General features: G+C 41.9%; 1 protein-coding gene across 4 annotated transcripts; it reads left to right on the top strand.

The window, feature by feature from the left end:
* Nucleotides 1-7409: 7409 nt before the first annotated feature.
* Nucleotides 7410-14603, top strand: LOC119284666. 4 transcript variants are annotated; one of them, XR_005139158.1, is made up of 13 exons: nucleotides 7410-7708; nucleotides 7798-7944; nucleotides 8049-8116; nucleotides 8300-8386; nucleotides 9177-9467; nucleotides 9575-9680; nucleotides 9870-9894; nucleotides 10919-11036; nucleotides 11109-11201; nucleotides 11314-11416; nucleotides 11510-11597; nucleotides 12492-12732; nucleotides 14435-14603. XR_005139158.1 is itself a non-coding variant. In XM_037563819.1 (12 exons), exons 1-12 carry the CDS (start codon nucleotides 7594-7596, stop codon nucleotides 14449-14451), a joined length of 1233 nt encoding a protein of 410 aa, XP_037419716.1. In that variant the 5' UTR covers nucleotides 7410-7593; the 3' UTR covers nucleotides 14452-14603. The 4 variants fall into 4 exon arrangements, 3 of the variants coding, with proteins under 3 accessions (XP_037419716.1, XP_037419715.1, XP_037419714.1); XM_037563819.1 differs by lacking the exon at nucleotides 12492-12732 and having other exon boundaries at nucleotides 11314-11391; XM_037563818.1 differs by lacking the exon at nucleotides 12492-12732.
* Nucleotides 14604-14969: the final 366 nt, after the last annotated feature.

The raw sequence follows: 14969 nt of genomic DNA, 5'->3' as shown, positions 1-14969 counted from the left end.
GGATTATTAATTATTGCTAACGTCTTTTATCACCCAATACATCGCCTATCACTATATTCTGATGATTTGAGACATAATGGGGTACACATATTCTGATGGTTTATCTAGGAGTATGTGATTTTTTGACAGTTTCCCAACAATTCTACTTTAGTTTTCTTCTTTGCTTTTAGGTATTTGTATGATTGATCAGAACTACATACATAACAATGCCAGGACACAATATAAATTCACATTTTCAAGGCTAGCACATGGAGCGGCAAAAGGGAGGAGGAGCTACCACGGTGGCAGGTAACTCGCGGATGTTCTGAAATTAGTGTAGAATAAGCCTGACTCTATAAGAAAATACATCGGACAATTAGAAAACAAGGAACTGAGAAAAAACAAGAAAATACAGAGACCAAATACTTGCTTGACTGCAACTCTGCAAGACTAAAATTAACGAAAAGCTATATTTTTTAGATGAACAAACAACTAGGCCAGTTGAGGAGCGATCTCCGGCAGCTCCCCGGTCACTAGAGGAGTCAAAGATTGTCCGGTGAAAGACGGATAAGTGATCTTGTCTGAAAGGAGTAGCGAATGCTGATGTACGTATATTTCTCGTTCAGTGTAATGGAAGTGCAAATTTGTATATACTTTACTGGCATTATTTAGTGGATTTGATCTTATTTAATATATTGGATTTTATACTGTGTTCTAATGGCGCCTCAGATATACTTTTTACAAAAGAAATAAGAAAGTACGAAAAATAAATAGCATACAATATACATGTCTAGCATAGTAACCGAGGTGTAGCATGTCTGCGTGTGTTGTATATTGGAGTTTGGTCTTGTAGAGAGAAAGGAAGACATGAGGAAAGCTACTGTCTTCTTGCAATATGCAAATGGATGAGGAAAATGAAAGCACGTTTGCTATTTGGTAGTTGCTTGAAATCAATTGTAGAGCAAGTCAATTTCTAGAGATAAATAGATGAGGGCTAGAGTACCGAGCTTGACACAGGAAGGCCACGGTTGGCCCCGACATCCTGATGAGGGATCATCAAGAACGAGCTGGAGCAAGCGATGAAGTGGCTCACCACAACGTGACAAGCAGAGACGAGGTGGAGGCCTGATGGTTCCGGGTGTTGGGTGGGTTGTCGGTGCCGGAGAAGAAGTGTGTGTGTGTGTGTGTGTGTGTGTGTGTGTGTGTGTGTGTTTTGGGGGGGGCGTAGATGGATGGGCTCTGGTGTGGCATCAACATGACAGAGTTGTCGGCTAGGGTGGGCAGCGACATGTGGTTTGGGTGGGTCTGAGGAGGGTTCAACATGAGCAATGAAGAAAGAAAAAGAAGAAGAAGACCGCTCCAAAATCAAGTGATGATTTATAAATCATCATGTAACTTCATCGGGAAAATTATCATGCTGGAACCGTGTTTGGTGGCTGCTACGACCCTTGCAGACGAGAGGCTCGATGGTGACCATGACTGGGCAATGTTGCGAAGGGTGATGCGGATGCTGGAACCAACAAACGATTTTGCTAGAACCGACTACTACCTGAGTTGCAACCAGGCTGCGGAATGTTGGAACCTTCGTTGATGAAGTTGCCACCGTAGATGCTTTCTGGATGCTCGAACTGGCAAAGGATTTTGCTGCATCCATGCTGCGAACGTGGGCATAGGAGCTGCCACCACTACTGGCGGTGTTGCGACAATGGAATGGAGCTACAATCATCATCGGCCGATTCTATGGTGGCGGTGGGAGGGGGCGTTTCTCCTGTGCGTGCTGCAACTGTTGAGGAACGTAGCAATAATTCAAAATTTTCCTACGTGTCACCAAGATCAATCTATGGAGTCATCTAGCAACGAGGGAGGAGTGGATCTACATACCCTTGTAGATCGCTAAGCGGAAGCGTTCAAGTGAACGGGGTTGATGGAGTCGTACTCGTCGTGATCCAAATCACCGATGACCAAGTGCCGAACGGACGGCACCTCCGCGTTCAACACACGTATAGCCCGGTGACATCTCCCACGCCTTGATCCAGCAAGGAGAGAGGGAGAGATTAAGGAAGACTCCATCCAGCAGCAGCACAATGGCATGGTGGTGGTGGAGGAGCGTGGCAATCCTGCAGGGCTTCGCCAAGCACCACGGGAGAGGAGAAGGACTTGGGAGAAGGGGAGGGCTGCACCACAACATTGATATGGCTGCCCTCCCACCCTCCACATATATATAGGGGCAAGGGAGAGGGGGGGAGGCGCAGCCTTGGCCCTTCCTCTAAGGAAGGGTGCGGCTAGGAGGAGTCTCTCCTCCCCAAGGCACCTCGGAGGTGCCTTCCCCCTTTAGGACTCTTCCTATCCCTCATCTCTTGGCGCATGGGCCTCTTGGGGCTGGTTCCCTTGGCCCATATAGGCCAAGGCGCACCCCCTACAGTCCATGTGGCCCCCCGGGGCAGGTGGCCCCACCCGGTGGACCCCCGGGACCCTTCCGGTGGTCCCGGTACAATACCGGTGACCCCGAAACTTGTTCGGTGACCAAAACAGGACTTCCCATATATAAATCTTTACCTCCGGACCATTCCGGAACTCCTCGTGACGTCCGGGATCTCATCCGGGACTCCGAACAATATTCGGTAACCACATACAAACTTCCTTTATAAACCTAGCGTCATCGAACCTTAAGTGTGTAGACCCTACGGGTTCGGGAACCATGCAGACATGACCGAGACGTTCTCCGGTCAATAACCAACAGCGGGATCTGGATACCCATGTTGGCTCCCACATGCTCCACGATGATCTCATCGGATGAACCACGATGTCAAGGACTTAATCAATCTCGTATACAATTCCCTTTGTCCATCGGTACGATACTTGCCCGAGATTCGATCGTCGGTATCCCGATACCTTGTTCAATATCGTTACCGGCAAGTCTCTTTACTCGTTCCGTAACACATCATCACTTGATCAACTCCTTGATCACATTGTGCACATTATGATGATGTCCTACCGAAATGCCAGTCTCAATTCGTGCCAACCCAACAGACACTTTTGGAGATACCCGTAGTGCACCTTTATAGTCACCCAGTTACGTTATGACGTTTGGTACACCCAAAGCACTCCTACGGTATCCGGGAGTTGCACAATCTCATGGTCTAAGGAAATGATACTTGACATTAGAAAAGCTTTAGCATGCGAACTACACGATCTAGTGCTATGCTTAGGATTGGGTCTTGTCCATCACATCATTCTCCTAATGATGTGATCCCGTTATCAACGACATCCAATGTCCATGGTCAAGAAACCGTAACCATCTATTGATCAACGAGCTAGTCAACTAGAGGCTTACTAGGGACATGGTGTTGTTTATGTATCCACACATGTATCTGTGTTTCCTATCAATACAATTCTAGCATGGATAATAAACGATTATCATGAACAAGGAAATATAATAATAATCAATTTATTATTGCCTCTAGGGCATATTTCCAACAGTCTCCCACTTGCACTAGAGTCAAGAATCTAGTTCACATCGCCATGTGATTAACACTCATAGGTCACATCGCCATGTAACCAATATCCAAAGAGTTTACTAGAGTCAATAATCTAGTTCACATCACTATGTGATTAGCACTCAATGAGTTCTGGGTTTGATCATGTTGCTTGTGAGAGAGGTTTTAGTCAACGGGTCTGAACCTTTCAGATCTGTGTGTGCTTTACAAATCTCTATGTCATCTCCTAGATGTAGCTACCACGTTCTATTTGGAGCTATTCCAAATAACTGTTCTACTTGGAGCTATTCTAAATTGTTGCTCCATTTTACGTATCCGGTATCTCTACTCAGAGTTATCCGGATAGGTGTTAAGCTTGCATCGACGTAACCCTTTACGACGAACTCTTTTACCACCTCCATAATCGAGAAAATTCCTTAGTCCACTAGTTACTAAGGATAACTTTGACCGTTGTCCTGTGATCCATTCTTGGATCACTCTTGTACCCCTTGACTGACTCATGGCAAGGCACACTTCAGGTGCGGTACACAGCATAGCATACTGTAGAGCCTATGTCTTAAGCATAGGGGACGACCTTCGTCCTTTCTCTCTATTCTGCCGTGGTCGAGCTTTAAGTCTTAACTTCATATCTTACAACTCAGGCAAGAACTCCTTCTTTGACTGATCCATCTTGAACACCTTCAAGATCATGTCAAGGAATGTGCTCATTTTAAAGTACCATTAAGCGTTTTGATCTATCCTTATAGATCTTGATGCTCAATGCTCAAGTAGCTTAATCCAGGTTTTCCATTGAAAAACACTTTTCAAATAACCCTATATGCTTTCCAGAAATTCTATGTCATTTCTGATCAACAATATGTCAACAACATATACTCATCGGAAATTCTATAGTGCTCCCACTCACTTCTTTGGAAATACAAGTTTCTCATAAACTTTGTATACACCCAAAATCTTTGATCATCTCATCAAAGCATACATTCCAACTCCGAGATGCTTACTCCAGTCCTCAGAAGGATTGCTGGGGCTTTGCATACTTATTAGCATCTTTTAGGATTGACAAAACCATCCGGTTGTATCACATACAACCTTTCCTCAAGAAAAACGTCGAGGAAACAATGTTTTGACATCCTATCTGCAAGATTTCATAAATAATGCAGTGACTGCTAATATAATTCCAACAGACTCTTAGCATCGCTACGAGTGAGAAAGTCTCATTGTAGTCAACTCCTTGAACTTGTCGGAAAACATCTTAACGACAAGTCAAGCTTTCTTAATGGTGATACCTACCATCATTGTCCGTCTTCCTTTTAAAATCCATATGTACCCAACAGCCTTACGACCATCAAGTAATAAGGCTCTTCAGCTTGCATCTTTGACACGGACATCTTATCTCTGTCTCGTTTTTTTGAAGCATCTCGGCCTTCGCGGAGCTCAAAAATCTATTCACGATGCCTTCGGTCATCGCGCGGACCATGGTCGCCTGCGGTGTAGAGCAAAACGATATTTTAGAACCAAGAAAAAATTTGGCATGACTTTCCCTAGAAATAGGACCAAAAAGAATGCATAGTGCCAAAATTCTCGCCGAAACGGAAATGAATCAACATTCCAGCAAAAAATATTGGCAACTATCGCATTTTAAATACCGGTACCTGCAAACACAAACATATATGCAACACCACAAACATACATAGATCTAGCTAGGCCACAAAAAATACATGTGCACGTTGTTGGAGCGAGCTAGGGAGAAAAAAAGTAGATCTACAACATGAAGATAGCTTTGCCTTTACTTACCTATCAAAAAATAAAAAAACATTTTGTTACTAGTGGCGCATCGTGTGCCTGGTGCGCCATTAGTGTCTTCCACACTAATAGTGCACCAACAGATGGTGCGCCATTAGTATATAGTAATGGCGCACCACATATTTGGTGTGCCATTAGTGTCATTTCCATCTATAGCCCTTTTCCTAGTAGTGTGAAGCACAAAGAGTAATTCTATAAGATCATACTTAAAAGATATAAGTGAAGCACATGAAGCATTCTATAAATCAATGAAGGGCTATCTCATACTAGCACGGTTCTTAAAGGAAAAGCAAAAAAAAACACAAAAGGCACAAATCATGTAAAAAAACCCCGAAGTATACCAATAATTGTTGAAGAAGAAAGATGGGATGCCAACCGGGGCATCCCCAAGCTTAGATGCTTGAGTATCCTTGAAATATTTACTTGGGGTGCCTTGGTCATTCCCAAACTTGAGCTCTTGCCTCTCTTTATTCTTTTCATATTGATAGCTCCTCGATCTTCAAACACTTCATCCACACAAAACTTTAACAAAAACTTTGTGAGATCAGTTAGTATAATAAAGCAAATCACTATCTTTAGGTACTGTTGCAAACTCGGTCCAATTTCATATTAGAACTATATCTACTGTATTCCAACTTCACCATGGTTCTTACCCCCCCCCCCCCGATACTACCCATAGATTCATCAAAATAAGCGACCAACACATAGAAAACAGAATTTGTCAAAAACAGGACAGTCTGTAGTAATCTGAAAGTATAGTATACTTCTGCAACTCCAAAAAATTCTAAAAAAATATGACAATTTAAACAATTTGTACAGAAATAATGTGCAAAAAGTTTTAGACCCATTTGACTTTCCAGTAAAAACTGTAAAATTACGCGCTACAACCAAAGTTTCTGTTTTTGTACTATACATAGTAAATAAACAATCTAATCATCCTAAAACCAAGGCTTGGCACATTATTTTTATAATACAATGGATATATACAAGGGGATTATTATTTTTAGAGAAGCTTCCATGATTTTTTTTACATTGTTTCCATGAGCATGAACACAAGTGTTCAAGGTCGACCCTCATTTCTCCAATGCATAACCTTCCAATCACTTCTCTAATTGAAAACTTTTTTAGATATGAGAGGCAAGTAATTTTTTTTTGTATTTTCATTCTTTTATTTTTTTTGTATGTTTCACCCACAACTAAACAGAAACACAAAAAGAAAAAACAAAATCTACTTAATGAAGAAAGCACACAAGCATACACAAGAATATCAACCCCATGCTATTGCTCCCCGGCAAAGGCGCCAGAAAAGAGCTTGACAATCTTCAAGTGCAGGGAATCATCGTAGCAATTCCCAATGATGGAAGTGATAAGTATGGAGTGTCGAACTCACAAGGAGTTAAAGGTAAGATCAATATTCTCTCAATCCCTATCTGCCATTGATACGACTCTATGTACACCGAAAGCTTGCTTCCGACAACCCGCACCTTGTCAGTGTAGTCGGAACACCATGGTCCGCCAACGACCCGCACGAACGAAAGCACGCAACCCGTCTTTCCACCTCTAGCATGACTAAGAACCCGCAAGCCCGAGCCATCTTCCTCCATGCGCACAGTCGTGGGCCCGCCAACACACCACGACTGTCGCACCAACTCCAAAACATACAATCATACACAAAGGTGGCCAAATGGGCCAGTCCTGGCGTGCTGGCCCGATAGCTCGCGTGCCCGGCCCTATGGTGGGCCAGGTCGACACGTTTATAATCAGGCCGAGTGCATGCACAACACGATCCATTTACTTTTTTCAAGAATAATATATATATTGCCCCCCAGAACAGCCTGAATAGGCCTAAAAACAGCCCAAAATCAGACGGGATGGTGGGCTAAACATGTTAGTAGGACGAGCCATTTCCCTGATGTGTCTGTGCCTGGGCCAGGAAGTGCGGCACGAGTGCCGGCCCGGCATGGCCCGTGTACTAGGCGTTTCTGGGGTGGGTTGTGCCGTGCCTGGCCTGTTTAGGCCAGGGCGGGTCGTCCCGGCCCATCTGGCCAGGCCTGGCCGCACAACGGCTGCGACCCCATGACACTGATCAGGCCCGGGCTGGGTCCAGATCTAGCCCGCGCCGCGGTCTCTTCACAGAAATCGGGTGTCCTGAACAATCCCTTCCCGGAAAAAAAAACTGGACGAATAAATCCCCACTGGCCGCCGGCGGCGGCGGCGGCGCGATTGCGAGAGGACCGGTTGATTCCTCGATCGGGTGGGTTCCAGGCGGGGGCCATCCGGGAAAGAAGACGAGTGCGGGTCCAACAAGAAAAGGAGGATGGCGGCTTATCCGACCATACGAGACGATCCCTTGGCGGAGAAGAAGAGGAAGGTGGGTGTGTGGAGCGAAGAGGAAGATGACTACTTGGCGGCCAGACGCGACGAAGAATCAGGTCCGTCTCATCCATTTTTTTTTCCATCAGTTCATACTATATTTATTTATTTGTTTATTTATATGCTCCTGCTGCCTGCCTGCCTGTAGCTCCCCGCCCTGTGAAAATCCCCACGCTCGATCGCTTCAAGCCCCCGACCCGGTTTCACATTGCCGAGCTCTTCTCCGTCCGTGAATCCGGAAGCCAGGCCGTGCTCTCCGCTGCCAAATTCCTTCTAGGGGTTTCATCCTCCCTTGGTCTGTAGTATGTGTACTATATATGCAGCTTTGCTTTGCACCCTCTCTGTTTTGGATTGATTGATCCATCAACTTAATTTATGTATTGTGCTTGAATCACACAGTTGGTGAACCGCTGAGACGCTGCTCCGGCTTCTGGGTCGGTTGGGATGCGGAGAAGAAAACCGGCCTTGTTTTGACCTATGTTTTAAAGGCGTCCGTAAGGCGACGCCTAGGCGACGCCTAGGCGTCGAGGCGCCCCCCCAGCGCTTTGCGCTTTAGGCGCCTAGGCGTCCGCTTTAGGCGCCTAGGCGTCGCCTAGGCGTCGAAGCGCCCCCCCAGCGCCTTAAAGCAAGGCGTCGCCTTAAAAACATAGGTTTTGACAACTGCGCGGCTGATTCGCACAAAGGACGCTCCTTACAGCGTCTGGACAGGCGGCCAAGAGTATGCCCCTAATGCTGATGTGAGTCAAATCTAGTGTTTCTTTTCCAGCCCAGCCGCTTCCACCCCCAAATAAATATTTTAATCCCCAGTGTAAATCTAACTAGTTGCAATTCAAATGTTTTTTTGTGTGCAATTGGCCCTTTATAATAACAAAAAAACTAACTAGTTGCAATTCAAATGTTTCTTTTTGTGTGCAATTGGCCCTTTATAATAACAAAAAATCTAACTAGTTGCAATTCAAATGTTTCTTTTTGTGTGCAATTGGCCCTTTATAATAACAAAATGGAAACGGCATATGCGATTTGCTCACCAAGCATTGTTCAAAAGTCTTGTATCTTTAGGTCGCTTATTCATTTGCTAGATCGCACCAGTGCAAAGGACATGTTTTTGTGCTAGCTATTGGCCTTTTCTAGTTGATAACAAAATGGAAACGGCATATGCGATTTGCTTACCAAGCATTTAAAAAATCTACATTCTGTTCCAGAACTTTTTTTAGGTCACTGTTCATTTGCTAGACGGCACCAATGCAAATGACATGTTTTTGTGCTGTTGGCCGTTTCTAATAATAACAAAATGAAAGCATCATATGTGATTTTTCTTACTAAGCATTGTTCAAAAATCTTATACATTCTGTCCCAGGACATTTTTCTTAGGTCACTGTTCGTTTGCTAGATGGCACCAGTACAAAGTACATGTTTTTTGGCTAGCTATTGGCCTTTTCTGATAACAATATGGAAACATCATATGCCACTTGCTTACTAGGCATTGTTAAACAAATCTTATAAAATCTGTTCTGGAACCTTTTTTAGGTCACTGTTCATTTGCTAAATGGCACTAGTGCAAAGGGCGAGCTTGTCTACTATCAGCCCCATTACGATATCGCTTTCTTGAATGTTGAGGTGGATCAACCAATCAAGTTACCATCTCTTCGTGAAAAAGATGTAGAATTTGCTCAAGAGGTTTTTCAGCTAGGAAGAGACAATTCCTTAAATCTAAGGATAGCATATGCTAGGGCAGAATATCTGAATCCAAACTTGTTTGAGCGGCACCACAACGTGTACTTTTGTTCTCCAGATGGCCATGACGATGATAATAATGAGGTAATATAGAGTTAGTATTATATACATTTGTACAACTTTGAGTTTTCTATGTCATTTTATGTTATATATTGCAAAATCTCATATTTTGTCCATATGAATTGTTGTAGTATGACAATGGGGGGCTAGTTATTGACTTGAATGGAAAAGTTGTTGGAATGGTCAACGACCCTGAGAGATTTGGGTCTTTTATACCTTCTTCCATTTTGCTCAATTGTTTGGATTCATGGAAGAGAAGGGGAGCCTTGGCGCAGTGGTAAAGCTGCTGCCTTGTGACCATGAGGTCATGGGTTCAAGTCCTGGAAACAGCCTCTTACAGAAATGTAGGGAAAGGCTGCGTACTATAGACCCAAAGTGGTCGGACCCTTCCCTGGACCCTGCGCAAGCGGGAGCTACATGCACCAGGTTTGGATTCATGGAAGAAATATCGGTTCGTTTTTCCTCTCAGCTCTTTGATAGTATCTATTATTGTTTGGTAATGTGTTCTCCCCTATTTTTTATTGTTGTTGTTATTAGTGGTCGAACTAGTGTCTATTTTCTCACTTTTACGCAATTTAATGGCCATAAGATGTTAAGATTTTGGAGGGCATGCCTGGCCCAGTGGTAGTCTCTCCACTTGTGGGCTGGAGGTCTTGGGTTAGAACCAGCCTCCTTGCAAAATTATTATGCAAGGGTAAGGCTGTCTAGAAAGCGCCTTCCCCAGACCCCACTTTGTTTGTGAGCTTTGAGCACTGGTATGCCCTTTCAGTTATGTTAAGATTTTCCAAATAGTATAGTCATTGTTGTGTTATATATATAGTGATATGTTTCAACAAGTGGTTGCAATAGATAATATAGGAACAATCATTTATAAGCGAATCAAGCACTGGATCTTTGATGGGGCCTAGACAGAAAGAAACAATTAGAACCACTCTTATAGACTATAAAATGTTTCATCATGACAACTATTTATAAGAGAGAACTGATAAGACTTTATAATTTTGCTTCGCATGTCTTTAGTACTATCTATATAGCCAAAGTGTAGAGTAAAGTTAAAGGGAAAACTTTGTTTTAGTTTTTTCTCTCATTTTTTATGGACATTTTTCCTGAACCCATCTTTTTTTAAGGATGGCTTGAATTTAAACTTAGGAGATATTTATGAACAAATGTTTTTGTGATACTCAATTGATCTCATCTAAATTTGATGTTTCAATTTTACGTAAAATCATGAAAAATCTTCTTTCAGCATATCTAACTACCATTAATGATTCATCCCCTTTGGGCCTTTTTGAAATCTATTTGAATCAAAATATTTGGTTAGTGATGGGAAATTTTAAACGTGTTAGATAGAAGTCCTTGTTCAAATAAAAAAGAAGATAGAAGTTGAATTCCACTAAAATGGCTTATTTTGGAAGCGTTACTTACCCATGTATACCTTGCTCGAAATATGTTAAATGGTACCTGATTTGGTGTAGGTACATTGGTCGGCCTCATCTTGGGATGAGGTTTGAGGCCATCAAACTTCTAGAGCCTTCTCATGTTGACATGTTATGTCGTATGTATAACATTGATGACGGTCTTGTTGTTAGAGAGGTATATAATGCCTTCCTGAAGGTGCTATTTTTCCCATGTGCATATGGTAATTATTTGGCAATTGAACCTTAGGTCTCGAAAGGATCTAATGCTGAGATATGTGGAATTCAAAAAGGTGATCTTATTGAATGTATTAAGGGAAAATGCATTTCTACCACAATTCAGGTGGGTGTATTAGAGATTTGTTAGGTTAATAAAGTGAAAATAAATTACACTTGTGATATTCCATAGCTTCATGCTCGTGACTTCTATGTTTTTTTTTTCCTGAAATTATCAGTTGGAAAATCTGTTGATGAGCATATGCAAAGGCCCTTCAGATAGTAAAAATGGCCGTAATACTGAAGTTCATATTTCTGTAAGTTCAGTTCTATCTTATAACGGTAGTTCGCTTGATCCCTGCCATTCATTCCTTTGTACAGAAGTATTATTAGCAAAATGTTAGCACTGAGAAATGTGTTATGCTAACTCCATAGGTTGGGTTATTTCAAACACTCAAAAAATGCCGAAGGACCGTAGAGTTGACTGCAACTGTATCAGACCTTGGAGAAGTTATTGCAAGAGGTACGCGTCTCCTCTTTTAACTAGTCCCATGATCCCATCTAGAAATTATCTAGATTATCAATTCGATTCTCAAGTATGTATATTCCAGTTTTTGTAGATATATTATATTTTAATTCAATGGTGTAAGCTTATGTGCATTGTGCAATACACTCTCTTGTCATCCATGTGATGCTTACAATATCATACCATGCTATAAATTATGTTGATATTTTGGGAGTTTACATGGCTTTGGTAAATGGGCGTGTGCAGCAAGTAAATTGTTGAGAACAGAGTTCATCCATTTTTTCTGTCACCAAAGCATCCATGCTCCATGTTTCTTTGTTTTAGGTGCAGCTTTCTTCACTGTAGTTATCTTGTCATTTCCTTTGGCTGTGGGCTTCTTCATAGGAGTCATGTTGACAGAAGTTTTCTTCCTAGAGTTAGGAAGACAATATAATATAGTTAGTACAGGTTCTTCAATCTATTTGCACATGTAAATATGTACAAATCAGATTAATACCTCTTGTAGTTAGCTATAGATTCTTCAGTCCTCATACCTTCTCTCCTGAAATGATTATTGAACCAAAAACATTACAGTGGGCAGTAAAAATGTGACTAAAAGCATGTGCAATACTCACACCTTCTCCTTGGAGTTTGTTCTCGAGCTTCTACAGGTTCTTCAATCACATGTGCACATTTCTTTCTGCAATGATTTATAAGATTAAACATAGTACTCAGTACTAAGCAATGATGTGTAAAACAAATTAACATGAGAGGACACATTAGTTTGAAGTTGGTTCCTCATCAACATCAGATAAGATCATAGGAATTCTTGTTCGGGTTCCGGCTCCTTGCATGTTTTTGTCGTATGGCCCACTCCCTTACATCTTCTGCACCTGACCACCTTTCTACCAGGTTCAAAAACAATCTCCTAATTCTCTGCTTCCTGGGTCTGCCTGGAGGCCTTTTTAGAGTTGGTGGGTGTACTTTGCAACCCTAGTCGACTTTCACCCAGTTGTGTTGTATCTAGTGAATCTGTCATGGATGGTACTGACCCAGCATATGATGCCCTAAACATCTCAATGCTGTAATAATTATCGGCATGTGCTTGGATCTCAGCTCCCCTGATTGAGCATCTGAAGGCCAATGCATGAAGGTATGTCTTCCGAAAAACTTACCACGCGCTGCATGAACATGTCCTATCTTTTATGTTTATGACTTGTAGCGTATCACGCCCTTGTGATTCAAGCATACTTATCTCTGCTTCAAACTCATTTCTCCAAGCAACTGTATCTGTATGGATCCCAATTGTTTTGCTCAATGCATTTAGTTGTTTCATTACACTTAGCAAGATTCAGCCTTCCAACCTCCTACTTGTTTTTCTCCTCACATTAAACTTACCCATAATGAGCTCTCTGATGCAGCCCCTCTAGGTCCTTAATTTGATTGCTATTTTTTTCTAACCATGCAAAAGGGCTGTGTATTTTATAGAAGAAAAAGAAAAGAGGTTTAGTACATGAAGACCAAGGAAGAAACAGCCTTGACGTGGCCTGCAACATTTTAACGGCCCAAACTAAACTGAAACAGGCAACTTGCCAACTTACAACAACTACCAGTTTGCTCTGGCCCTCAACACTGGCCAGACTCCACAAATTGTAAACCACTGAGCTTATTATCCATGCCCTGAAGAGCTTCTAGTCAAAGCAAGAAGTTCTGAAGAGCTGCAGCCTGACCGTTAAATTCGATAGTTTCTTTCCCTCCAGATTGACGAAGCTCCCAGGAAACATAGGCTATAAAAAACCTTTTCTCTTGTTTCCTGAAATTGAAAGGCGAGCAGAGAGCCACCAGTCTTTGAAGCTGTTATGTTGGGTCCTTCTTTTGATTGTTAAAACTTTCAGATATGTTATTTATGAGCTATTAGCTTCAGAGAACCCACATCTATACCATAATATTTTGTGGCCATTCTAAAAACTGCTCCCTCCATCCCAAAATATAATGTGTATTAGTTTTTCAAAAGTCAAACATGTGCATGTTTATCAAGTTTTTAGAAAAAAAAAGTACTTCAATATCTACAATAGAAAATTTGTATCATCACGAAAAGAATTTTCTTATTTTATTTATTTTGTATTATGGATGTTGATATTTTATTCTACAATCTTGGTCAAACATACATAAGTTTGACTTGCGCGAAAGTTGATGCACCTTATATTCTGGAACGGAAGGAGTATATAGCATTTGGATTTGCCGCATATATCTTCTCCATGTGGTACCTTGATGAAGAAGTTTGGTGGTGCAGGGTACAAGTGCTGTGTGTACACTTCACCATGAAACTTTTTCATGAAGTTGCCATATCAATTCCTCGTAAACTCCCTATGTTAACAATCACGGAATAATCCATATGCAAACAGCAGTCTATAATCCCTTGTAAGCATCGGTTGACATTGTTCGTTGAAATATTTGTGAGTTTCTGGTTTTTGTAAATGGCTGGTCCAGCATTAAAAAGTAAATTGTTGAGAACAGAGTTCATCCATCTTTTTTTTACCAAAGCATCCATGTTAGGTTGTGTGACATATTGCAAAGAATTGGGATCCATACAGATACAGTTGTAAATTTGTAAAGTTGTAAATTTTAGGAATTTTTTTTGGCTAAGAGATCTTTTTTGTTTCTACCCTTGTGATTTATAAGACACTAAGTTTTAGTTGTGTGACATATTGCAAAGAGTAAAAATTAAATAATTTTAAAAAAAGTGTATTAGATATTACTTACATGCTGAAAAACATTCGCCTTGAGAGAGGAGTTTTGCATGCAGAAGAAGGCGTGGTTATTTGACACTCACGTTGTGTTATTCTTTCTGACAGGTACTAGAGTCTCTTGAACTGGCTGACGGAAAAAAAAAGGTTTCCATATTAGATGTAGTGTCTAGTGGATATTAGAAATAACTTGTGTACATGTAATTTAGTGCCCCTTGTTCTGTTTTGCTAAAAAAACAAGAGCACCTTGCTAATGTCATGTGAAGATAGTATCTCAGAGGGCTGTTAGACTCAAAGAAAGGCTATGTATGATCCCAGGTATACATGGCCATCTGTCGGGCCGGGCCTACCAAAGCCCGATGCAAAAAACCTGGGCCTGAGCCCGGCTCAGCCTGGTCGTCAGGCCTAAAAATCAGGCCCAAGCCTGGCCGATTGTGTGAAAAGCCCGCCGGGCCTCGGGCGGGGGGCTATGTCTTTTAGAAGAACAATAGTTGGGATTCTGAAATTCTTTGGGATAGCTTAAAAAGGAGATGTGAGTTCATAATGCATGGAGGGAGGGACAAACCTATGTGGATGTTGACTACAAACAGGAAATTTTCTGTGAAATCTTTATACTTGCATCTTATTAAATCTGATGTTGGCT

Source organism: Triticum dicoccoides, chromosome 4A, assembly GCF_002162155.2.
Source record: "Triticum dicoccoides isolate Atlit2015 ecotype Zavitan chromosome 4A, WEW_v2.0, whole genome shotgun sequence".
Taxonomy (NCBI): domain Eukaryota; kingdom Viridiplantae; phylum Streptophyta; class Magnoliopsida; order Poales; family Poaceae; genus Triticum; species Triticum dicoccoides.
This window is presented reverse-complemented; position numbering and strand designations above follow the sequence as displayed.

What these genes read in the sequence shown, in the direction of transcription:
- LOC119284666 (XM_037563817.1), top strand. Translation starts at nt 7,594, where the DNA reads ATGGCGGCTTATCCGACCATACGAGACGATCCCTTGGCGGAGAAGAAG. An exon ending in AGTATGCCCCTAATGCTGAT is followed by an intron (nt 8,387 to 9,176) that starts GTGAGTCAAATC and finishes AACCTTTTTTAG; the next exon opens with GTCACTGTTCATTTGCTAAA. An exon ending in TTCTTCCATTTTGCTCAATT is followed by an intron (nt 9,681 to 9,869) that starts GTTTGGATTCAT and finishes TACATGCACCAG; the next exon opens with GTTTGGATTCATGGAAGAAA.